This window comes from Anser brachyrhynchus (assembly GCF_964034855.1).
Source record: "Anser brachyrhynchus genome assembly, chromosome: 26".
NCBI classification, from domain to species: domain Eukaryota; kingdom Metazoa; phylum Chordata; class Aves; order Anseriformes; family Anatidae; genus Anser; species Anser brachyrhynchus.
This window is the reverse complement of record NC_137719.1, coordinates 5109499-5133132: the sequence shown is the minus strand read 5'-3', so window position 1 is coordinate 5133132 and position 23634 is coordinate 5109499. Positions and strand designations below refer to the sequence as shown.

At 68.8% G+C, this 23634-nt stretch overlaps 3 protein-coding genes across 12 annotated transcripts; all 3 read left to right on the top strand.

The window, feature by feature from the left end:
* The first annotated feature begins 1954 nt into the window (after positions 1–1954).
* On the top strand, positions 1955–6302 carry NPM2 (nucleophosmin/nucleoplasmin 2). 7 transcript variants are annotated; one of them, XM_080568688.1, is made up of 11 exons: positions 2260–2282; positions 2488–2527; positions 3408–3471; positions 3576–3661; positions 3765–3884; positions 3973–4066; positions 4150–4274; positions 4483–4508; positions 4597–4633; positions 4786–4850; positions 4986–5055. In XM_080568688.1, the coding sequence occupies exons 1-10, from the start codon at positions 2275–2277 to the stop codon at positions 4828–4830; spliced, it is 645 nt and encodes a 214-aa protein (XP_080424814.1). In that variant the 5' UTR covers positions 2260–2274; the 3' UTR covers positions 4831–4850; positions 4986–5055. The 7 variants fall into 7 exon arrangements, with proteins under 7 accessions (XP_080424812.1, XP_080424810.1, XP_080424814.1 ...); XM_080568687.1 differs by having other exon boundaries at positions 4480–4508; XM_080568683.1 differs by lacking the exon at positions 4483–4508 and having other exon boundaries at positions 4986–6302.
* A 35-nt stretch (positions 6303–6337) lies between these two features.
* Positions 6338–18502, top strand: FGF17 (fibroblast growth factor 17). Of its 4 annotated transcripts, none has more exons than XM_080568710.1 (6): positions 6338–7283; positions 7416–7452; positions 9042–9186; positions 10096–10202; positions 10305–12891; positions 18444–18502. In XM_080568710.1, exons 1-5 carry the CDS (start codon positions 7252–7254, stop codon positions 10599–10601), a joined length of 618 nt encoding a protein of 205 aa, XP_080424836.1. In that variant the 5' UTR covers positions 6338–7251; the 3' UTR covers positions 10602–12891; positions 18444–18502. The 4 variants fall into 4 exon arrangements, with proteins under 4 accessions (XP_080424836.1, XP_080424835.1, XP_080424834.1 ...); XM_080568709.1 differs by having other exon boundaries at positions 9009–9186; XM_080568708.1 differs by having other exon boundaries at positions 10096–12891.
* A 960-nt stretch (positions 18503–19462) lies between these two features.
* DMTN (dematin actin binding protein) lies at positions 19463–23630 on the top strand (the record flags this gene model as incomplete). Its single annotated transcript, XM_080568381.1, is given in 14 exon segments — positions 19463–19612; positions 19721–19765; positions 19888–19996; positions 20115–20194; positions 20261–20278; positions 20281–20413; positions 20516–20625; positions 20736–20841; positions 20959–21023; positions 21110–21158; positions 21783–21838; positions 21970–22029; positions 22112–22192; positions 22300–23630. Coding segments are annotated over 14 exon segments (1176 nt in total). The 3' UTR covers positions 22414–23630.
* Between the last annotated feature and the right edge of the window lie 4 nt (positions 23631–23634).

Here is a 23634-nt window from a genome sequence, read left to right as displayed (position 1 = left end):
GGATGGGGTCTGGGGACAGGGAACGGGGACAGGGGACAGGGGATGGGGTCTAGGGACAGGGTTTGGGGACAGGGGACGAGGTCTGGGGACAGGGGACAGGGGATGGGGACAGGGGATGGGGTCTGGGGGCAGAATATGGGACATGGGGACAGGGGATGGGACAGGGGAGGGGGACAGGGGATGGAGTCTGGGGACAAGGGCTGGGGTTTTGGGACAGGGGATGGGGACGGGACAGGGGATGGGGACAAGGGATAGGGCGTGGGGACAGGGAATGGGGACAGGGGACAGGGGATGGGGTTTGGGGACAAGGGACAGGGTCTGGGGACAGGGGATGGGACATGGGGACAGGGGACAGGGGATGGGGTTTGGGGACAGGGGATGAGGACAGGGGACAAAGGATGGGGACAGGGAACAGGGGACAGGGGATGGGGTCTGGGGACAGGGAACGGGGACAGGGGACAGGGTTTGTGGACAGGGGACAGGGGATGGGGACAGGGGATGGGGTCTGGGGACAGGGACAGGGGGAGAGGGGATGGGATGGGACATGGGGACAGGGGATGGGGACAGGGACAGAGGACAGGGGACAGGGCCTGGGGACAGGGGATGGGGACAGGGGACGGGGTTTGGGGACAGGGTTTGGGGACAGGGGATAGGACTTGGGGACAGGATATGGGACATGGGGACAGGGGACGGGGTCTGGGGGCAGAATATGGGACATGGGGACAGGACATGGGACAGGGGAGGGGGACAGGGGATGGAGTTTGGGGATAAGGGCTGGGGTTTTGGGACAGGGGATGGGGACGGGACAGGGGATGGGGACAAGGGATGGGGCGTGGGGACAGGGAATGGGGACAGGGGACGGGGGATGGGGTTTGGGGACAAGGGATGGGAACTGGGGACAGGGGGACAGGGGATGGGACATGGGGACCGGGGATGGGGACAAGGGATGGGGACAGGGACAGGGGATGGGGAGAGGGGACAGGGGATGGGGTTTGGGTACAAGGGACAGGGTCTGGGGACAGGGGATGGGACGTGGGGACGAGGGATGGGGACAGGAGACAGGGGATGGGATTTGGGGACAAGGGATGGGGACAGGGGACAGGGGACAGGGGATGGGGACAGGGGACGGGGTTTGGGGACAGGGTTTGGGGACGGGATAGGGCTTGGGGACAGGATATGGGACATGGGGACAGGGGACGGGACATGGGGACAGGGGATGGGGTCTGGGGGCAGAATATGGGACATGGGGACAGGGGATGGAGTTTGGGGACAAGGGCTGGGGTTTTGGGACAGGGGATGGGGACGGGACAGGAGATGGGGACAAGGGATGGGGCGTGGGGACAGGCATGGGGACAGGGGATGGGGACAGGGGACAGGGGATGGGGTTTGGGTACAAGGGACAGGGTCTGGGGACAGGGGATGGGACATGGGGACAGGGGACAGGGGATGGGGTTTGGGGACAAGGGATGAGGACAGGGGACAAAGGATGGGGACAGGGAACAGGGGACAGGGGATGGGGTCTGGGGACAGGGAACGGGGACAGGGGACAGGGAATGGGGTCTAGGGACAGGGTTTGGGGACAGGGGACGAGGTCTGGGGACAGGGGACAGGGGATGGGGACAGGGGATGGGGTCTGGGGACAGGGAAGAGGGACAGGGGACGGGATGGGACATGGGGACAGGGGATGGGGACAGGGACAGAGGACAGGGGACAGGGCCTGGGGACAGGGGATGGGGACAGGGGATGGGGTCTGGAGACAGCGAACGGGGACAGGGGACAGGGGATGGGGTTTGGGGACAAGGGATGAGGACAGGGGACAAAGGATGGGAACAGGGGACAGGGGACAGGGGATGGGGACAGGGGACAGGGGATGGGGTTTGAGAACAGGGGATGGGGATGGGGACCGGGGATGGGGACAAGGGATAGGACATGGAGACAGGGAATGGGGTCTGGCGACAGGGGATGGGGTTTGGGGACAAGGGATGGGACATGGGGACACCCGGCAGGGCAAGGTGGCACATGGCAGGGCGCAGTGACAAGGGACAGGGCGCGTGGCAGGGCGCTGTGACACTCGGCGGGTGGCACATGGCAGGGTGAGGTGGCAATGGACAGGGCACGGCGACAAGGGACGGGGCCCAGCGGCGCATGGCAGAGGTGGCACCGCACGGTGGCACTTAGTGGGGCACGGTGGCACGTGGCGGGGCACGGTGACACTCGGCAGGGCACGGTGGCATTTGGCAGGGCACGGTGACACTCGGCAGGACGAGGTGGCGCATGGCAGGACACGGTGACACAGGACAGGGCACGGGGACACAGGACAGGGCACGGTGACATGGGGCACGGTGGCACAGGACAGGGCACGGTGGCACAGGACAGGGCACGGGGACACAGGACAGGGCACGGTGACACAGGGCATGGTGGCACAGGACATGGCACAGGGACACAGGACAGGGCACGGTGACATGGGGCACGGTGGCACAGGACAGGGCACGGTGGCACAGGACAGGGCACGGTGACACGGGGCATGGTGGCACAGGACAGGGCACGGGGACACAGGACAGGGCACGGTGGCACAGGACAGGGCACGGTGACATGGGGCATGGCACAGGACAGGGCACGGGGACACAGGACAAGGCACGGTGACACGGGGCAGGGCACGGTGACACGGGGCGCACGGAGGTGGCACGCGGCAGTGCGGGGTGACACGGAGCTGCGGCACGGTGACACGCAGCGGGGTGACACAGAGCTCCCCAAGCCAACTGGTGACACGCTGGGGGACCCCCCCCCGAACCCCAGCACCGTGGCTGGGGACGCTGGGGGGGGGGGGGCTGTGACCCCCTCCCCGTTCCCCGGGGACACCGGGCACCCCGTGGCGCTCGCTGGGGCCACCCGGGGTACAAGGCCGGTGCCACCCAGGGTGCCACGCTGGTGTCACCAGGGGTACAAGGCCGGTGCCACCACGGTCCCCCGAGGTGGGGGCGACCCCCCCGGGATGATGACAGCGAGCCGGTGGCGGCAGCGACGTCTCCTAACGAGCCCCCCCCTCGTTACCCACGGCACAGCTGCGAGCGCTGATGGCCCCGGGTGGGCCCTGCCCCTCCCCAGGGGCTGCTGCTGCCCCCATTGAGGGGGTGGTGATTGGGGGGGGGGCTGCGGCCCCCCCCCCCCCCCGCCCCTATAAGTGCTGGGTGGGGGGCCTGTGGGGCTGCTCTGGTCCCTGCTGAGTGCCTGGGGTGGGTTGTGCAGCACCGGGTGCTGGAGCAGGAGGAGGCTTCCCCTGTTTGGGGTGGGGGGGCAAAAGGGGCTGAGCCCCTGGTGCGTGGGGCTGGGGCTGGGGGGGTCCCACAGTTTGGGGGGGGGTTTCCAGGTGGGGGAGCCCCTCTGAACACCACCCCGTGTGTCCCCAGGGAGTGATGTCTCTTACGGACAGCATCGACAGCAAGTCTGAGAAGCCCATGTCCCTCATCTGGGGTAAGGTCCCTGCGCTGTGCGCCCCCCCCGCCTTGTCCCCAAATGGGGCCGAGCCCCCTGCCCACCCCACGGGGGGGCTCCCCCTGACCCCCCCTTGTCTGTAGGGTGCGAGCTGAGCAGCGAGCGGGACTCCTACACCTTCCAGGTGCCCGAGGAGTGGCAGTGCGAGCAGCAGCTGGCCCTGCGCACGGTAGGTGTCCCCCCCCCACTTTTATACGTCCCCCCCCAGCTGGATTGGGGTGCCCGGCGGTGCTGGGGTGCTCCATGGGGGGGGGCTCCTCCTGCTCCCACAGATCTGCCTGGGGGAGAAGGCTCGCGACGAGTTCCACGTGGTGGAGATCGTGCCGCCGGAGGACGGCAAGCCCCGCGCCCCGGTGCCGCTCGCCACGCTCAAGCCCTCAGTGCTGCCCATGGTGAGCACCCACGGGTGGGGGGCTGCCCCCCCACCCCCCCAGGAGGGGCTGGCGCCAGGGGGGGTGCTGCCACCCTGCTCTCTCGCAGGCCACCCTGGTGGGAGTGGAGCTGACGCCCCCGGTCACCTTCCACCTGCGGGCAGGATCCGGCCCCGTCTACATCAGCGGGCAGCACATCTCCTGTAAGTGCCGGGGGGGACGCCGGGGGGGGGGGCCGGGGGTGCCGCTGCCTCAGCACCCGGTGCTCAGCCCAGCTCTCCCGCAGTGATGCCTGACCTGTCCTGGGAGGAAGAGGAGGAGGAGGAGGAGGATGAAGAGGAGGAGCTGGCGGAGGAATCCCCGGAGAAGCCCCCCAAGGGCCAAGCTGCCAGGAAGGGCAATGCCGCCAAGGTACGGGCACGGTGCCCCTGGCACGGAGAGGGGTCCCCGAGCCACGGGGGGAGGGCTGGGACCCTGGGGGTGGGATGCTCCGACCCCAAACCCGCACAATTCCCCCTTCCCTCGGAGGGGGAGAGTTGTGGGGTGGGCAGCAAGACCCCCCCCTGCCACGCTCCCCTGGCCCTGCTGTCCGCATTCCCGTCTCCTTCTCTCCTAGAAGAGGAGGCTGGAGAAGGAGGACGAGCAGTGAGTATGGCAGAGGGGGGGACGTGGGGCAGGGGCTCCCCCGTGCCCCTCACCGCAGCGTCCCCCCCCCCTCGTCTCCCCCGAGCAGGAACAACGCCGCCCCCGAGGAGCCCCTTCCCGGCAAGGTAGGAGCTGGCCGGGGTGGCCCTCGGGGTGGCCCACGGGGTTAGGGCTCGCTGAGGCCCTCAGGGAGGGGAAGGGGCTGCTGCCGAACCCCAAAAAGGGGGGGAGCAGCGCGGGGCTGGGGGCTCCCCTCGCTCAGCCCCATCCCCTGCAGGGCCGAGGAGCCGGCCGGGGCAAGAAGGCAGCGGCGAAGAAGTAACGGGGGCTGCGCCCTGCCAGGTGAGGGGGGGGGGGGATCGGGCACTTGTGTGCCCCCCCCCCGCCGTGTCCCTGCTGGGGGGGCTCAGGGGGTCCCCGGAGCAGGGCCAGCCCGGGGTGCCCACGTTTAAGACCTTTTTTCCCTTTCCTTTCCAGGGTCTGGCGCAGGAGAGGCCGGAAACCTGCTGCTTTTTGTGTTCTCCCCCAATAAAGGATCTGCTTTTGCGCTCCTGGCTCTCCGTGCTGGGACGGGGGGGGCTGCGGGGCTGTCCCCCACCCTGGATACCCCAATCCCTGTGTAGGGCTCCGAGGGGCCCGCTGCGTCCTTCCCCGACAGCCTCGGGGGTCCCGTTTGGGGTGGGGGGGGGCCTGCAGCAGCCCCCTCCCTGCAAGTGGGGTAACAAGTGGCGGGTGAATGGGGACAAAGGGGGATTATTTAGCAGCGGGGGGGGGAGGATTTTGTAACCCATTGACCTGGCCTTGGGCTGCGGCCAGCAGGTATTGGCGGGGGGGCCGGAGCCCCTCGGGAGCACGCGGGGCACCGCTGTGCCGCCAGATTGGCCCCAAGAGGGGAGCCGAGCCCGCCACAAAGGGAGGCTTTAGGGCTGCTCCAGGTGGGGGGCGGCAGGGCCGGGGGGGCTGGGATAGGGACAAGGGGAGCCCCCCCGTGCTGGGGACAAGGGGAGGCCCCCCCCCAGTGATGGGGACAAGGGGTGCCGGCGGTGGCACGGCCCCGAGCAGCTCTCCACGGGGGTGGCCGCACGCAGGGGGGCTTTGACAGCCGTCCCCAGCCCTCTTCAGCCTTTCCCCTCCTGGTGGGGGCTGTTTGCACAAGCTGTCCCCCCCCCCGGTGTGACGACGGCTCCCCAGGACCCCCCTGCCCCAGCCCAGGAGGGGACAAGGGGAGTGACGACGGCCCCGTGGCCATCGATCACCCGCCACGGCTGGGGGTCCGGGGATGCTGGGCGCGTGGGGTGGGAGGTGTCGGCGCTTCCCCAGCTGGGACCCCCCCCAAAAAAAACCCTGGGATATGCGGTGCTGGTGTTCGCTGGGGGCTGCAAATTGGGCTTTGGGCTGAATTCCTGGCCTGGGAGGTGCGAGAGCAGCAGGGGAGGTTTAATTGGGGTCGTTAGCACTGATTGAGCCCCCCCACCCCTCTGCGGCTGGGGGCTGCGGGGGTCTCCCCCTCTCCACCGCCTCCTCCCCCCGGGGGCTGCGGCGTTGCCCTTGCTCCTTGGGGAAACTGAGGCATGAGCGTGGTGGGGAGCGGTTCCTGTATCAAACCCCCCTTCTGGTGTGCAGCCCCCCCCGGACCCTCCCCGCCAAGGTCCTTTTCCCCTGGGGGCATTGCCCCGGCTGCCTGGGGGGGGGTAATTAGCACTTAGCACCCCCGCGGCCCAGCAAATGGAGCGTGGAGGGGTGCGCATCCTCTGCCTCCTGGGGGGGAGCCGATACCCGACCCCGCAGGCTTGCTTTTTGGGGGGGGGGGAAATCTCATCCCTCCCTTCCATGGGGTTGGGAGTGGGAGCTGGGGGGGGGCCGTGGCAGGGCCCCCGGTGCTAAACCAGCCGGTTAAAAACCCCTCGTGGTGATTTTTCTCCGTGGGGGACGGCCGGAGGGGGCACCTTGGTGGGAGAAGGGTGCCAAAAAGCATCCTCAAGGCGAGCGCATCCCTCCCCATCTCCCCCAGGCCCGAGGGGGGGGGGGCTCTTCCCACCCCCTGACCCTATTGCCATGCCCCAAAAGCATCCCCCCCCCCCCTCCTCTCCATCTCCTCCCGTCCCCGTGGGGCTCCGCCGCCCCCCACCATGGGGACACCCCAAGCCCCCCAAGCCCTGCTCAGCCTCCCCCCCTTCCCCTCCTCCTCCTCCTCCTCCTCCTCCCGGGCCCCCTCCAGCTCCGATCCTCCTTCCCTCCGCAGCCCCGATGGCCTCCCAAGGGAGGCTCAGCCCCTCGCCACGGGCTCTCCCCACCTTTAAAGGCCGCCACCGGTGGGGACGGCGAGGGGACAGGGGCTGCGTGGAGCCCAGGGCTCCGGCTGCTGCCCTGGTTTTTGGGGAGCCCTGCCCAGCCCGCTGCCCCTTTTCCCACTAGCAGCCCCCCCACCCCCAGCAGATGCCGGCGAGGCAGGAGCTGCCCCCCGGATGGGAGGCTGATGGGGTGGGGGCGCGGGGGGCACGGCGTGGGGCGCGCCGAGGGGGCGAGGAGAGGAGCTGAGCCCCGCCGCCTGCCCCATGCCCCGGCTCCAACCCCGCTCCCCACGCCTGGGCACCGGCGCGCGAGGCACAGCGAGCGCGGGGGCCACCCGAGCGAGGAGGGGGGCACTGGCAGCCCCCCGGCGGGGCCGTAGCGGCCGGGAGGGTGGCAGCCCGGCTCCCTGCCCGCGTTTCGTGCCCGCGCCCGGGGGGTTTCGGCGAGCACCATGCAGCCCCTCAGCCTGCAGAACCTCTCCATGTAAGCGCCGCGCGCGTCGTCGCGCTCCTTTGCGGGCCGGGTTTATCGGTGTTTTATCGCCCGGCGCGGCTCCTCGCCCAAACTAACCCCGAGCAACCCCCCCTGCTTCTCTCCCTTTCTCTCCCGACGCAGATGTTTCCAGCTCCTGATGTTCTCCTGTCAGACCCAGGTAGGTGGCTGACGCGCGGGATGTTTTCCTGACCCCGTAGCGGCCGGACCCCGGCTCGCCCCGGCCGCCTTTACCTGCTGCCGGGGTCTCGCCTCGCCGCGACACGGGGCTGTGCGAAGGGGATGCCGTTAATTAATTTCGCTCATTTTGGGGACATCCCTCGCGGGTGGGTGACAGGGGCCAGCCCCGGGGCAGGGCAGCGATGCTGGAGGATGCCAACGGGGTTGGGTCACCCATGGGTGCCCGAACCCTTCCCTGTGTCCCCGAGGCAAGGCCACGGGGAGCCCCCCTGCTGCAGGGGGGACATTTCTTGCTCGGGCTCCAGCTCTCCAGGCCAGACTCTGCCCTCGATGCCAGCTGAGGGGGTTAACGGGGTGGTGGGGGGGGTTGAAGGCTCGGTGCCCCCCTCCCCTTCTCCCCCTTTCCCCCCCTCCCGGGCCGCACCGTCCCTTTTTGTGCGCTTCAGAAAGGCCGCGGCTATTAAAATGCACTGTTCCATATCAGCACCCTCTTCTCCCGAGCCCGAACAAAACCATCCCCAGCAGCCTTAATACGCGCTCGGGAACTTTTTTCCTTCCTTTTATTTTTTTTTCCCTTTTCCCAAGGTAAATGCTTTTATTTCTTTGAAAATGAGAGGGGAAGGGAAGCGCCTTTGATGGAGAGGGGCCGCCCCCCCCAGCCCACCACCTCCCCGGCCAGCCCCAAAGGCTTTAAAGTGGATCCTGGCAGGAAATGAGTCCCCGAGGCGCACACAAAGGTGGTGGGGAGCCAGGGCCCTACCCAGCCTGGGGGGGGGGGGGCAGCGGAGCCCCCACGGTCCCGCTGCTGCCCCCGATGAGCGGGCAGGGCCCCGGGGTGCGGAGATGGGTCCTGGGTGCGCTCACAGAGCTGGCAGCACCCCAAAATGTGTGGCCGTACCCCGTTTACATCCAATAACCCTTCATTTCGGGGGGGTTACGCCGCCCCGTTGGCACAAACCGTGACCCCGTTTGGGGTCCACACGGTGTTTTATCCCCCCGGCGTGGGGCAGACCAGAGGTGACAGCTCTGTCCCCAGCTCCTGGGACAGGCGGATGGTCCTGGGGCGCTTTGCCCTGGGGACCAAGCACGGTCCCTGCATCCCAGCCCGTCCTCAGCACCCATCCGGATGCAGGGGGTGCTCCCTGGGGAGGAGAGGCTGGTGAGCGCCCGTCGGGCTCGAGGCACGACCAGGGGCAGCGGCTTGACCCCGTCCCCAAGGCAGGCAGGGATCACCCGGCTGTGCGCAGAGCGTCCTCCCTGCGTGGGTGCCAGGCGAGGTCCCTGCCTCTCCCTGCCCCTCTTCCCGCTTGCTCCTGCTCCTGAAGCACCTGCTCGGGGGGGGTCTCAGCACCCCCAAAAGGCTCCAGCCTGGACGGAGCCGCCTCCAAGACCCCGTACAGGGGCAGAGGTCTCGTCCCGTGCCGGCAGCACAGCCCCGCCGGGCGTCCCGGCGCTCCCACCAGGTCCCCCCTCTCCGTCCCCGTGCCGTGGGCTGTCCAAAACAAATTGATTTTATTTTTCCCTTTGTAAACAAAGGGGGAGAATCAACCGTCTCCTAATTTTAACCAGTACGTGAGGGACCAGGGGGCCGTGAGCGACCAGCTGAGCCGGCGGCAGATCAGGGAGTACCAGCTCTACAGCCGGACCAGCGGCAAGCACGTGCAGGTGAACGGCAAGCGCATCTCCGCCACCGCCGAGGACGGCAACAAATTCGGTAAGGGGCCCGTGCCATCCCCGGGGGGGGCAAGGTGGGTGCCTGTCGGGGGACAGATACCCTCGTGGGACATCAGGGAACGGCTGGGGAGATGGACACCGCAGCTGGATGCTGGTTTTATAACCCCCCAAAAAAACCTCCTATGGGAGCGTGGCTCCAAATCGGCCATTTCTGACCTCAAAACTCCCAAATTCACTTATTTCTTTCCAATGTCATGCGGCTATAAGCCTGATATTTAGGGCTTCTGCTCTCTCACGGTGAAGAAATGGATCCGCCACCACCCGATCCCGGCACCAGCACCTGAAATATTGATGGGTGGAGGGCAGCGGGCAGAGCCCTTCCAGCCCTGGCGCCATCCCTGGGTATTTTACGGCCCCCCCCAGCCCCGTTGCAGCCCCGCCAGGTCCCTGCCGCCTTCCCAGGGCTTTCCCTGAATTCTCTCTGCCGGCCTCACGCGCGGGACCTGCCGCGGTCATGGGTTTTGGTGTCAGCTCCCAGCCCTCGCAGCCGCCGCGGGGTGAGACAATGAGGACGAGGATAATTAACCCGCCGGGCGCTGGGCTCGGTCTGGCCCTGGAAAACCCATTGAATCCCCGACAATGAAATGGGGGGGGGGGTGGAAAGGGGCTGCTGCTCTCCACGGGGCTTTCATCAAACGCCCGGTTTGACTCTGCTGGGTTTTAACAAAAGCCCTTTAGCATCATGGCTGGGGGTCAGCCTCCGGCGAGCGCTGCCGTGCTCCGTCCCGGGGGCTTGGGCACGAGGGGCGGCGAGGGATGGGGGGAGCGAAACGGGGGACGGGGAGAAAGGGGTTTTGATGTCACCTCGGGCACGGGGATGGGGAGGTTTGGGTGCCTGGGGTGGTTTGCAGCCCTGGCGGGACATCTCCCGGCGCCCTCCTCCTTGCAGCCAAGCTCATCGTGGAGACGGACACCTTCGGGAGCCGCGTGCGCATCAAGGGAGCCGAGAGCGAGAAGTACATCTGCATGAGCAAGCGGGGCAAGCTCGTGGGGAAAGTGAGTCCGGGCGGGGAGGTGGCAGCGTGTCCCCGGTCCCCGCTGTCCCCGAGCCATCCCCGTCCCTCCCGGAGCTCACGGCCCCTCTTTTCCCTCGCGCAGCCCAACGGCAAGAGCAAAGACTGCGTCTTCACGGAGATCGTGCTGGAGAACAACTACACGGCCTTCCAGAACGCCCGCTACGAGGGCTGGTACATGGCTTTCACCCGCAAGGGCCGGCCCCGCAAAGCCTCCCGCAGCCGCCAGAACCAGCGGGAAGCCCACTTCATCAAGCGCCTGTACCGGGGGCAGCTGCCCTTCCCCAACAACGCCGAGCGGCAGAAGCAGTTCGAGTTCGTGGGCTCGTCCTCCCCGACGCGCCGCACCCGGCGCACCCGCGCCCCCCGCGCCCGCACGTAGCGCCCCTGCCGCCCTCCTCCTCCTCCTGGCCTCCAGCACAGACTTTGCCCCTTCTCCTTGCCCCCCCTCCAGCACTGTTTTCTCCCTGGTTCTCTTTATTTTTGCTTTAAAGATGCTCTATTTTTGTACTTGGGTGGCACGGATAGGGGTGGGGGGCTGTGGGTACGGTGGCCCCCTGCAGCACCCCGTGGCACCCCAAATTCACCACCCCATGCCTCTGCCCATCGCCCTCGGTGGCTGGGGTGGCTGCCCCCCCCCACTTTAGAGACTTCTCCCCGTGCCACCGAGACCCCGGCCACGTCTGCGACCCCGTCCTGCTGCCGGCGGGATGCAGAGGCCACCCGCAGCCCCGGGCTGTGACCCGGCTGTCACCCTGCGAGGTGACCGGGGTGACCGGGGGTCCTGCAGCGTGCCGGTCCGTCCGTCTGCCCCGAGCAGCTCTGGGGAGGGGTGTCGGGCACGCAGACCCCGGGGGCCAGCACTTGTACCCCGTGGCCATGAGGTCTCGGTGTTATTTATTGCAGGGGGAGCTCCGTGCCCCTCTCCTGGCCACCGCGGTGGCACCGGAGGTGTGCTGGCGGCACAGGGACGTGCGTAGGTGCCTGCGAGGCCACAGGCAGGAAACGCCTTTAGATGTATTTTTTGGTATTTTCGGTTGTGCGTTTTCACGAGCTCTGCTGTTTCCTTTGAGTCGGTTTTAGGCCTAAACGCTTAGACTTTGGAGTTCATTTGTGTAAAGGAGGAAGCCCCGAGGCAAATAAAAGCAGCGTCTAGACGGACCCGGCCTCGGTGAGTTTTCCTTCCGGCGTGACCCCGGCACGGGCAGGGGCTTCGCTCCCGTTGGCACGGGGGCACCCAGCCCTCCGTGCCCTGGGCCACCTGGGGTGCACACCACGGTGCTTGGGGACAGCCCGCGTGTCCCCACAGAGCACCACGATGGCAGCTGGCGCGTCCCCGCCTCCCCGTTCCCCGCATCCCGACGGCCGGGGCAGCATCACCTTGACGCAGTGCCCAATTCTGGGGCTGTGTCCCCCCCCGGCCCCCAGCCCGTGCCGTGCCCCCCTCCCCGTAATTACTTCTGCCTCTCACAATGCCCCGGCCGGCCGGCGGGGAGGATGTAATCCCTTAACCACGTCTCCCCCCTTGGCCGCTACAAAGCCCCGCGAGCGTAATGCGGGCATGGAGGGGGGCACGGCCAGGGGGGAGCGGGGAGAAAATTATAACAGTTTGAGTTAAATGAAGCTTTAAAGCAGGAGAGAAATGCAACACCCAGCAATTAGGGCCGAACAATGCGCCCGGCGCTGCCTGCCCAGGTGTGGCGGGCAGGAATTAGCCGGGCGGCCGGTTTAATTTTTTTATTTTTTTTTTTCCCCCTCCCGTTTCCTTCGGCCCCACAGCCGCGGCTCCTTGTTTCCGCAGGAATTCGAGACATTCTTGAAAGGAGAGGGCTTTGAGAAAGGGGCCGATCTGTCTGTACCCTCCCTGCCCCCGCCGCCCCCTCCCCAATTTAGCCAAAGCTTCAAAGGTAGAGGAGTTCCCTTTTGTGTAATCTCCGCTTTTAATTTTTCCCCGTCCCTTTTTCTCCCCTTCTCCTCTCCTTCCCGAGCCCTTCCTCTCCTTTCTTTCAGGGTTTTTCCCCTTCCTCCCCTCTCTTTCTTCTCGACCTCCCGGGATAGAAAGGGCTCGGAAGGGTGAGTCCTTTTTAATTATGGCCGGGGAAGAAAAAAAAACCCCACACTGTGTTTCTTTCTTGTTTTTTGAGGTGAGACCCGGGGCGGGGGGGGCGGAGGTGGAGAAAGTGCACTGGAGGATGTCTCGCCAGCCCCCGGCCCACGTGCCCTGCCTTTCCCAAACCTTTGCTCTCCCCAGGGCTTGGCCAGGGGGCGATGGGGGAATCGGGGGCACCCGCTGGGGATGGGGGGGGGGGATGCTGGACATGCCCCACGCCCAGGCCCCACCAGCACCCCGTGGCGCTGAGCACCCAGGGGTGCCCCTCTCCATCCCCAACCCGTGGGAGCAAGGCTTGGGCTCAGGGGCACGGGGTGGCCACCCCACGGAGGGGCACGGGGGTGGGGTGGGGGGGGAGCATCCTCCTCGCCAGCCCGGCTCCCGCGAGGCCGAAGGCGGCTCCCGCACATCATCCTCTCCATCGCTCGGCTCCGGCGGGTTGCGGCGGGAGGCGGTCGCTGTAGCAACGCGCCGTGCGGCGCAGGGAGGGGATGCTCGGCGCAGGCATGGCTCCCGGCGGACGGGCGAACCTGCCTGCGGCGGGCCGTGGGCTCCCTTGAAGGTAGGGCCCCGCTCTCCTCTTTCCCCATCCCGTGCCCCCCCCCTTAATCCCATCCCGGCCCCCCTGCAGGAGCCGGCGTTGAAGGGCACCGCGGGGTGACCCCGTGGGGGGCTCTCCGGAGCGTGGCTGCGCACGGTTTTCGGTGGGTGCGCGGTGCCCGGGTGCAGGAAAGGGGCGTTATCAACCCATTAACCCGCTCTCCAACCCCCCCCCCCCAGCACCCATGGGTGCTGGGCGTGCTGCCGCAGGAGCCGCAGCCGGATCAGGTGCCGAGGCTGCTGCCCGGGTGCCGGAGGCAGGCGCCGAGCAGCCGCTGCGCTGTCTTCATGCTTGAGAAACTGGGTTAGCGCCGGGGGGGGCGGCCGCAGCCTCGGCTAGCGATGGGCACGGCCCCGGGGGGGGACCTCCGGGATGGGGCATGTCGGCATCCTGCGGCTGGGACCGCGAGGATTTGGCCTCCAAATTATGCTGGCCTTGGAACCGGGGGTGCATGCACGCTCCCCCTGCGCGCAGCCCCCTGCATGCAGCCCGGTGCACGCATCCCCCCCCCTCCCCGTGCACGCATCCATCCCCCCCGTGAGCTCATCCAGCCGGGCCTCTCGGGAGCCAGGAGGGAAACTGAGGCAGCAAACAGCGCCGTGTGTGCCCGCGGGGAGCGGAGCCGGCAGCGGCGGCCCCCGTCTCCAGGCAGCTCTCTCCCACACACAGCCGGGAATAGCTGCCGGGGGCTCCTGCGCCCCGCGGCACCGCTCCTGCGGCTGGGTTCACCCCCAAAATCTCCCTGCTGGAGGACAGGAGGAGGCCGCGGCCTCCCTGCCCTGCCCCGGCACACCCTGCGGCGCTGGGCCAGCCCCAGCGCTCAGCGCCAGGGCCGGGGGCTGGATGGTGCCCCCTGGGAATTGGGGTGCGGAGGGGAGCGGCCCTGCCCCGCCACTGGGCTCCCCCCGGAGGCACCCAGGGGCAGGTCCGTGGAGGTCAGGGTTTGATTTTTTGGCAGGTGCTCAGCACCTCCCAGGGCTCTGCTGAGCACCCTTGGCCCCGGAGCTGTGTTTCCAAGAGGTTCCCCTCCAATTAAGGGGGGGGGGGGCCACCCTGGGAGCCCCCCCAGGTTCGGGGCAGCAGCCGCAGGTACGATCCTGACGCACCACCCACTGCGCCGCGGGGAGCTCGGAGCTGGGATCGGGGTGGGGGGTGGGGGGGCAAAACCTTTTGGCTGGGGGTGCTGCTTTGCACCGGGGGGGGGGTCCCGGGGCCCCCCAGCTCGCTCCTGCCGGCGAGCGGGGCCGCGCACGCCAGGTTCCTGTGCGCTTTCCTCCCTCTTTGTGCCGGGGAAGCGTCGGGCGCGCGAGCGAGCGCCAATAGTGCTTCGTCATGATGCCGGCTAATTCTCCTCTTGTTCCGAAAGGGACTGAGCCAGCAGCAGAGGTGGGGAGCGGCGGCGGGTGCCCACCCCCCCACCCCCCCACGCACCCACCCACGCACCCACCCCGGTGCCGAGCTCCCGTTATCAGCGCGCCGGGGGCTGCTCGGTCGCCGCCTGGGCTGCCCCGATAAGCGGCGGCCGCTCGCGGGCTCTCGGCTGCGAGCCCCAGCGCCGTGCCTCGGCCCCGGCGAGCGGAGGAGGAGGCCGGGGGGGGGTCCCCACCCACCCCCCCGGGAGGCATGAGGTGGCCCCAGCCCTAGGTGAGTGGCCCCCCAAGCCGTGGGGAGAGGGGAGGAGGAGATGCGGGTAGGGACCCTCTGCCGGGGGGGGGGAGATGCGTTGAGCGGGGTCGGTGGCCACCGCCCGTGGTTTTCCCAGCGCTGTTCCCGTGCTGTTGCTCTCCCCGCTCGCCCTCCTGGGACCCCCCCCCCCACCCCACGCTGAGGGGGGGGTCCCTGTGGGGGTGGGGGCAGCCCCATATTTTGTCCCCCCCCCCTCTTCTCCGGGGGGGGGCTGCAGCCCTGCCCCGTGTCCCCATGCCTGTTTGGGGCAGAGCTGCCCTCGCCAGGGGGGCCCGTGGGGACGGGAGGGCGGTGACATGGGGACGCGGGCTCAGGGGGGGAATACCCCTCCCCGGGGGGGCGGCTCTCCCCAGGGTGCACCTGCACCTGATTTATCCCATGGTGCCCCCCCCCCCGGAACATCCCCATAGCAGGGGTTTGGGGACAGGGGACGTCCCCGTCCCTCCCTGGGGACAGCGGCATTGGCACCGTGTCCCCCGAGGGAGGAGGAGCCTGGACGCTCCCAGCCCCACCAGTGCAGTGAGTTTGGGGGGTCTCAGCGCTGTATTTTGGGGGGGGGAGGGGGTACAACTCATACCCTGCTCCCAGGGGTGCTGGATGTGATGGGGTTGATGGTCCCCACCGTGGCGTTTGGGGTCTTGTGGTGGTCTTGGGGCGCACCCTGAGATTTTGGCACCCCCCCTGGCCCCACGGTGGCTCCTGTTTGGGGCACCCCAACCCCGCTGGGGGGCCGTGGGCGTGCGGGGCTGGTGGTCAGGCAGGGCTAAGCCCGGTAAAACCGGGGCCACCAGCTGCCACCTCGGCCCCGGGGAGCCCCCCAGCATCATCCCGGGCAGGTGCCACGCTGCGGTGGCCTCGGGGTCCCCAGGGACACAGGGCACCCGCTGCAGGGTGTCCCACGGTGCTGGGAGATTTTGGGGTTCATCGGGGGCCCGTGGGCATCCCCCAAGCCACGCCGTGAGCCCAGGCCCCACTGGGTCCCCGGCGGCCCCTCCGTGTGCGGGATGAGCAGGCTAATCCCATTTTAATCCCAGATTACGTGCCACGTGAGCCTCTGCCCACAGCGGGCTGCAGCGTGGCCATCGGAGCCCTGTGGGGCTGGGGAGGGGTGGCAGGAACCCTATAGCCAGACCCCAAAAACCGAAGGGTTTGGGGGCATCTGGGCAAGCACCGCGCATCCCGGATTAAAAGCTGGCGGCTGGTTTGGGATTTTGGAGCGGGTTGGCGAGGTTTGGAGGCAGGAGAGCCGCTGGTTTGGCCCGGGTCAGGGAGGAACTGTGGGGTGGGAGGAGGTGGCGACGCCCCTTTCGTCTCCTGGATGGGGCAGGCGGCTCGTCACCCCCCCTGCCACCCAGGGAAACCGAGGCACGGAGGGCGCAGCACCCGTGGCCACGCCGGGGATGGAAAAACCCCGGGTGCCGGCTGCGGCTCGCAACCTGACGGGCAGGGCGAAGCGGCACGGCAGTGCCCGGCTGCCCATAAACAGCTCCCCGCTCGCGGGCGATGCCCCGGCGGGGACAGAAAGGGCGAGAAGCAGGACAAAGGAGGAACCGGACACCGGTGGCACGCGCCCCGTGCGCTCCCTGCCCGGGCGGCGATCGAGTTGCCACCGGCGCGGGGAGGATGCTCGGTGCCTCGCCGCGCACTGGTTGTTTGCGAGCAGCGAAGGAGGAGGAGGAGGAGGAGGAGGAGGCTGGGCTGGGCTGGGAAGCGCCGGAGCCGTTCCCAGGAACCGTCTGTTCGGGGAACTTGTGACCCCACCGGGTGCCCCCCCCCCCCCACTCTGTGCCGCTGGCTGTGAGCCTTGGCCGTGGCAGCGTGGAAAACGCAGGGTGCCCGCGCCCTGTGCCGTGGGAAGGGAAGGAAAATGAGGAGAGGAGGAGGAGGAGGGAGAGGGGAGGAAGGCTGGGGGTCCCTCACTGCTCCCCCCACCCCGTTCGGGGAGGCTGGGGGGGGGGGGCCGTGCAGCCTGGCCCTTCGCCCGGGCCCGCGCGCTGATGGCTTTGGCGGCTGTGAAAAGTCAAATCCGGATTTCCTCGGGGCGGGGGGGGGGGGGGGCCGGGAGCCGACCTCTCCACGCCGCAGCAGCAGCCCCCCCGCAGCCCCTGGGCTGGGTGTTGCTTTGCGGGGGGGCCCCCCCCACACCCCTGCAAGCCTCCTCCTGCACGCGGTCCGTCCGTCCATCCATCCATCCGTCTGTCCGTCCGTCCAGCCTCGCTCTTCCTCTTCCCGCTCGCCCCAGGTGCCCACAGGGGGGTTCGGCGCATGTCCCCCCTCCCCCCCCACACCCCACCACCACCCCCCCCGCACCCCGTTCCTGGCTGTTGGCCACCAAAATCCCCCCCAAGAGGCATCGTCCCCCCGTGCCGGCCCTTATCTCAGGGACCTGCCGGGGAGACGGGAGGTTGCCACGGGGAGAGCCGGGGCGGTGGCTCCCTCCCTGCCCGCAGCAGATAAGGTGCCCCCCACGTCCCTTAACCCGGGGGGGGGCTGATCCCACGCAGCCCCAGCACCCTCAGCCGCCTCGCTGGCTGCGTCTCTCCCCGTCCCCTCGGCTCGGGCTTGTTTTCCTTCCTCCCCAGCATCCGCATCCACCCCGCACCCACCCTTCCTCTGCCTCCCGATGTTTGCTAGCTCATCCATCTGCTCGCCTCCGGCCTCCTCGGCCTCCCCACCGGCCCCCCCCGGTTCCCCTCCTCTTGCCGCGGCACCCTCGGGGGTCCACGCGGGGCCTGGGGGTGGTGGTGGTGGGTGGTGGGGGGGTGTCGGGGGCCGTGCCGGAGGAACGAACCCGCCCTGGCTCGGAGGATGGAAAGTGTGAGCTCACGGGTGCGCGGGGCGGCCGCCGCTCGCCGGCACAAAGCCGCCTTGTGCCATGCCCGGCCTCGCTCCCGGGGGTGACTCCGGCACCGGGGTCCTGAGCCCCCACCCCCGGGGAGAGCCACCGAGGTGCTGGGCTGGGTGCGAGCGGGTCGGGTCCCACTGGTGCTGAAACGGGGGGGGGCCGGTTGTAACGGGGTGACCTCCAAGGAGGCTCGTGGGGAGGCTCCGGAGCCCCTTTATGGCAGCTCGACCCCCCCCCGAGGAGCTGGAGGATGCGCAGGGTGTTGTCACGTTGCCCCCATCCCTGCTCCTGCTGAGCCCTGAGCCACGGGGCTGGGGTCCTGGGGGGGGGCGGAGGGTCTGGAGGTGGTCGGCACCCCCCCAGCCCCACGCACGGGTGCCCCAGGGGGGATTTGGGGACTTCGGGGCTCGGCTGAGTGCTGCTGCCGCAGCCCGGCCAGCACGAGGTTTGTTTGGTTTTTTTTTCCAGGTGCTCTCCCCTCTGAAAGGAGAAGTTGGGAGGGAAAAAAAAAAGAAAAATGGGGAATTTTCTCTTTTGTCCGGGGGCTTTGCGGGGTTTAAAGCCGAGCGCCTGCCCCTTCGGGGCTTTTCCAGCCGGGGGGCTGCGGGCAGGGGCTGAGCGCAGCGCGCGTCCCGCTGCCGCTGGAGCCTTCTCGAGGCCGCGGGGGGGGACACAAAAGCCTTCGTTACCTCTGCCCCGCTTGCCAGCCCTCGTCAGCAGCCGCGGGGCAGCGGCCACGCTGGGTGCAAGGCAGCCGCTCGGCACGGTGTCGGGGTGCCGGGGTGCCGGGGCTGCGCCGCTGCCGCCCTACGAGCCCCGTCTGGGTCCCTCGGGGGGGGGCGTTGGGTGCTGTCCCTCGGGGCAGGAGCTGGGGAAAGCGCCCGTGGATTTTTCTTGGCGAGCCCAGCGCCAGGGTTGGATCCCGCGAGCGGAGAGCCCGGGGCCCTTCCCCGCTCAGCGCCCCGTCGCCCTTCCCTTGCAGAGGCAGCGCCCGAGCCCCAGCCCCGCGTTGGCACCCAGAGGGATGCGGAGCCACAGAGGTGAGCGGGGGGGGTCCTGACCCCCCAAACACCCCCCCCCCAGCACCTCCCCTCTGCCCCGGGACAAACCCGGAGCCCCTTCGTGTGTCCCCCCCCAACCCGGGGAGGGCGGCACGGCCCCGCTGCCCACGGGCACCTCGCCCCGGGGCGCTGCGTGCCCACCGTGGGGGGGTTGGGGGGGGGTCCCCAAAATTTCTGCTCTGCCCTCCCCCCCCCCGCAGGACCCTGTGACTGACCCGGCCCCTCCGGCGCGCAGCTGAATGGAAAGACTGCAGAAGGTAAGGGGGGGGGGGGGTCGTGGGCAGGGGGCTGGGGGGGCCGGCTTTTGGGGACCCCCCCCCCAGGGACACCTCGGCACAGGGCAGCCTTCCTCCCCTGCCTTCCTCCTCCTCCCAGCCTGGCAGCACCATCTAGTGGCAACGCGTCACCGTCCCCTCCCAAGGGTCCCCAAGCCCTAAACCTGCGGTTTAGGTTGGAGGCGAGGAGACCCCAGGGCCCGGCCAGGAGTAGCCCCATCCCCGGGGGGTGTCTCCCCTTTTTTTGGGGGGGGGGCACCGGGGGTGTCCCCGCGCCCTTGTGCCATGCCCCTGGTACAACCCGGAGCCCTCCCCGCGCCCAGGTTTGCCCAAATCCCAGATCCGAAATCCCAAATCACAGATCCGAAATCCCAAATCCAAAATCCAAAATCCCAAATCCGAAATCCCAAATCCCAGATCCCAGATCCCAGATCCCAGATCCCAAATCCCAAATCCCTTCCTTCCAGCAACCGCTGACCTCCCCTGGGAGCGTCTGCTCCTCGCGCGGCTCCAGCGTCCCGGGATCGCCCTCCAGCATCGTGGTAAGAGCTGGCTCCCTCCGCGCTCTGCTGGGAAATGCCCCCCGTGTCCCCCCCCTCCACCCCGTATTCCCCTTCCCTATCCAAAAATAAGGCTTTTTTTTTTTCCCTCCCTCCCAGGCCAAAATGGACAACGAGGTCCTGGGCTACAAGGACCTGGCTGCCATCCCCAAGGACAAGGCGATCCTGGACATCGAGCGCCCCGACCTGATGATCTACGAGCCCCACTTCACCTACTCGCTCATGGAGCACGTGGAGCTGCCCCGCAGCCGGGAGGTGAGGGTGCCCCCCCCCGGGGAAAAGCCTCCCCCCTCCCCCCAAAGGATGTTTGGGGGTCCCGGGCTGCGGGAATAACCCCATAACCCCCCTTTTTGCCCCCTGCAGCGCTCCCTGTCTCCCAAATCCATCTCTCCTCCTCCGTCCCCCGAGGTGAGTACCGGGGACGTGCGCACTGGGGGGGGGGGGGACGACGCATGCACAGAGGGGGGGGCGATGCCAAGCCCCTCGCCCCCCCCCCCCCCCCCCGTTTTTCCCCCCCATGTCCCCCCCAGGCCATCCGGGAGTGGCTGGAGAGCCGGACCCCCGGCAGCACCCCGCAGCCCCCCCCTCGCCAGGCCGCCAGCACGCCCCGCAGCAGCGTCCAGCACTTCCACCGGCCCGGTACGCACCGCTCAGCGCCCCCCCCAAGTCCCGCTGCACCCCCCCTACTGGGGCAACTGGGCAGACTGGGATGGGCGAGGACCTTCCCGGGGCGCTGACCTTTCCCTTCCCCGCGCAGAGACCGACACGACGGAGCTCAACATCTACAAGAAGCCCCCGATCTACCGGCAGAAAGGTGAGCGGGGCACCCATCCCGCGGCACCGGGACCCCCCCGCCCCCCCGGGGGTGTTGTCTCACCCCCCCCAACCCCGTGTGCCCCGCAGAGCCCCATTCCGGCCCCCACCACGGGAAGCACCTCATAGAGGATCTGATCATCGAATCGTCCAAGTTCCCCGCGGCGCAGCCCCCGGACCCCAACCAGCCTGCCAAAATCGAGACTGACTACTGGCCGTGCCCCCCGTCCCTGGCCGTCGTGGGTAGGTGCTGGGGTGGGATGGTTTATCCCCCCCCTACCCCAAAAAACCCCCCAGGGTGTGGCAGGGCTGGGGCCGGGCAAAAACCCCCCTTTTTTCCCCCAGAGACGGAGTGGAGGAGGCGGATGGCCTCCAAGAGAGGCGAGGAGGAAGAGGAGGACCTGACGGAGGAGATGAAGAACCTGCGCGAGCTCCAGAAGCAGGAGCTGAGCAAGGTGAGGGGAGACCGGGGGTGGGTCCTGGGGGTGTGTGTGGGGGGTCTGGGGATGTGCCAGCCTTGACACCCCCCCCCCACCACCACCTCCCCGCGTCCCTTCTCCCCCAGGTCACCTCCAACCTGGGGAAGCTGATCCTGAAGGAGGAGATGGAGAAATCGCTCCCCATCCGGAGGAAAACCCGCTCGCTGCCGGACCGGACGCCCTTCCACACGTGTACGTGGGGGCGCGGCGGCACCCAGAGGCTCTGTCCCCGTCCCTTTCCCTTCCCAGCGCCCCCCAACGCCCCCCCCCAGCGCCCCCACCCCCTGACCACCTCCTGCTCTCTCGCAGCGCTGCACACAGGCAGCTACAAGAGCTCCTCGCTGCCCGCCTCCGGCCGCAGCACCCTGACCCGGGTGAGTGTGGGGGGGGGCTCCCCGCGTTGGGGGGGGGGCGGGCGGTGGCACCCCCTCTGACGCTGTCCCCTCGTGTCCCCTGCCAGCTGCAGTCGGCGGAGTTCAGCTCGGCGAGCAGCGAGAAGGGGAGCCCGGGTGAGCGCCGGCACGGGGATACCCCTGGGGGGGACACCTGGGGACTGGGGGGGGGGACATCCCTGGGGATGGGGGGGGACATCCCTGGGGACAGGGGGGACATCCCTGGGGATGGGGGGGGACATCCCTGGGGACAGGGGGGACATCCCTGGGGATGAAGGGGTGACATCGCTGGGGATGGAGGGACAGACCTGGGGACAAGGGGACATCTTTGGGGATGGGGGGACATCCCTGGGGACAGAGGGGGACGTCTCTGGGGACGGGAGGGGGGGGGGACATCCCCGGGGACAGGGGGTGGACATCCCTTGGGGATGGGGGGACATCCCTGGGAACGATGGGGACACCCCTGGGGACGATGAGGACATCCCTGGGAATGGGGGGACACCCTTGGGGACAAGGGGACATCTTTGGGGATGGGGGTACATCCCTGGGGACATCCCTGGGGACACCCCTGGGGACGATGGGGACATCCCTGGGCATGGGGGGGACATCCCTGGGGACATCCCCGGGGACAGGGGGTTCACACGCTCAGAAGAGGGTTGGAAGCCACCCGTGGGGGGGACTCGTTGTCACCTGGGGGGGGCAGACGGGGGGGGTGCTGAGCCCCGCTCCCCTCTTTCGCAGGCGTGCAGGTGAGCGCCCACCCGGCTGCCAGCGCCCAGAGCCAGCGAGAGGGTGATGTACGGGGGGGGGGGGGGACCTCCGAGGGGCTGGGGGGGGGGGAGGGATGGAGGTGGGGGGGCAGCTGGGCCGGTGCCCATTGGGGGGGGTGGGTGTGAGGATGATGATGGTGCTGGCTTCGTCCCCGCAGAACGGCCAGCGCGGGCGCATGGATAGAGGCAACTCCCTGCCCAGCATGCTGGAGCAGAAGGTGAGGGGGCTGGGGGCTGCGGGGGGGGGGGGGGGGCACGAGGCCAAATGGGGGGGGGGTCTCACGGCCTTCCCCCCCCCAGATCTACCCCTACGAGATGCTGATGGTGACCAACAGAGGCCGCGTGAAGCTGCCGCCCGGCGTCGACAGGACCCGGCTGGAGGTAGGGGCTGAGCCTGGACGCTGGAGGGGGGGGGCAGACAGGGTGTGTATGTGTGGGGGGGGGGGGGTCTGGGCACCCCCTGACCCCCCCCTTTCCCCGTCCCGCAGCGGCACCTCTCCCCCGAGGATTTCCTGCGGGTCTTCGAGATGCCCCCCGAGGAGTTCGCCAAGCTGGCCCTGTGGAAGCGCAACGAGCTGAAGAAGAAAGCCTTCCTCTTCTGAGCCCCCCCCCAGCCCGCGTCGCGCCCTCTCTCCGCTTTAGGGCTCCCAGCCGGTTTTTATTACGGCCCCCCCACCCCCCCCACCCCCCCCTTTTGCAGGAAAAGGGGGCTGGGGGCTCAGACCTGCCCCCCCCCCCTCCCCAAACCCCGGCAGCCCCCTTGGTGCCCGGCTTGCAGTGAGCTGATGGGGCTGGGGGCACGGTTCTGCGGGGGGGGGGAAGCTCGGGGGGGGGGGGATTTGCCCCCATCTCCCCCCCCCAGGCACGCTGGCGGGGGCAGTGCCCCCTCCCCTGGCTCTGCTGCCCCCCCCGTGCCCCCCATCCTCGCCCCCCCCAGGGATGGGGAGCGCCCGCAGGATGCGGCTCACTGCCAGACCCCGCGCTCACGGTGGGGGTGTCCCCCCCCCAAACTCATTTTAACCCCCCCCCCAGCTCATTTGAACCCCCCCCTTCTCACCCTGGTCCCCCCCCCCGTGCACCGTGACCACTCGTACACTGCCAAAACCTGGCTGGCACCCAGCTTGGGGGGGGGGGGGGGGGGCATGGATGGGGGGAAAAATGGGGGGGGTGCGGGCCCCCAAAGATGGGCTGGCAGAAAGGGGGGGCTCAGCAGGGCTGGGGGGGGCTCAGCAGGGCTGGGGGGGGCTCGGCAGGGCTGGGGGGGGGCAGCTCCTGAGCTTGGGTTGTGTGTTTGCGAGTGCAGATGCCCTGCAAGGGGGGGGGGGGTGTGCAACGGGGGGTGAAACGGGGTGGTGCAATGGGGGGGGGGGTGAAATGGGGGGGGGGGTGTGAAGTGGGGGGGTCGCAGCAGGGCACTGGGGTGCTGCACGCCGGGCGCTGAGCCCCGGGCAGGGCTGAGCAGCCCATCCCCTCCCACCCCCCCCCCTCCTCGGACACAATTTTTTTTGGGCGCAGCCCCCCCCCCCGCCCCCCCACCCCCCCCACCCCACGCCCCCCCATCCCCGTTTCCAGCCGCTAGCCCTCGTCGGGATGTCACGAATGTAAATTTCGGGGGGGGGGGGGCGAAAAATCGCATCCTCGCTGCCTTTCACCGCCCCCCCCCGGCACAGCCCCGACTGCAGCCAAAGCCGGGATTTTCTCCCCCGGGGGGGGGGGATAAAGGGGGGGGGGGGGGTCGCCGCGAGTCACTTTCTCGGATTTCATTTTGCCCCCCCCCGGGTTTTTTTTTCGCTTCCGATTAAAGGTGACCTGGCTTTACTCCG

Coding starts and splice junctions, on each gene's coding strand:
- FGF17 (XM_080568707.1), top strand. CDS start 7,252: ATGCAGCCCCTCAGCCTGCAGAACCTCTCCAT. Junction 7,284..7,415: donor AGCCTGCAGAACCTCTCCAT/GTAAGCGCCGCG, acceptor CTCCCGACGCAG/ATGTTTCCAGCTCCTGATGT. Junction 7,453..9,008: donor TGTTCTCCTGTCAGACCCAG/GTAGGTGGCTGA, acceptor TTGTAAACAAAG/GGGGAGAATCAACCGTCTCC.
- NPM2 (XM_080568683.1), top strand. Junction 2,528..3,407: donor GCACGGTGACACGGGGCATG/GTGGCACAGGAC, acceptor GTGTGTCCCCAG/GGAGTGATGTCTCTTACGGA. Junction 3,662..3,764: donor AGCAGCTGGCCCTGCGCACG/GTAGGTGTCCCC, acceptor CTGCTCCCACAG/ATCTGCCTGGGGGAGAAGGC.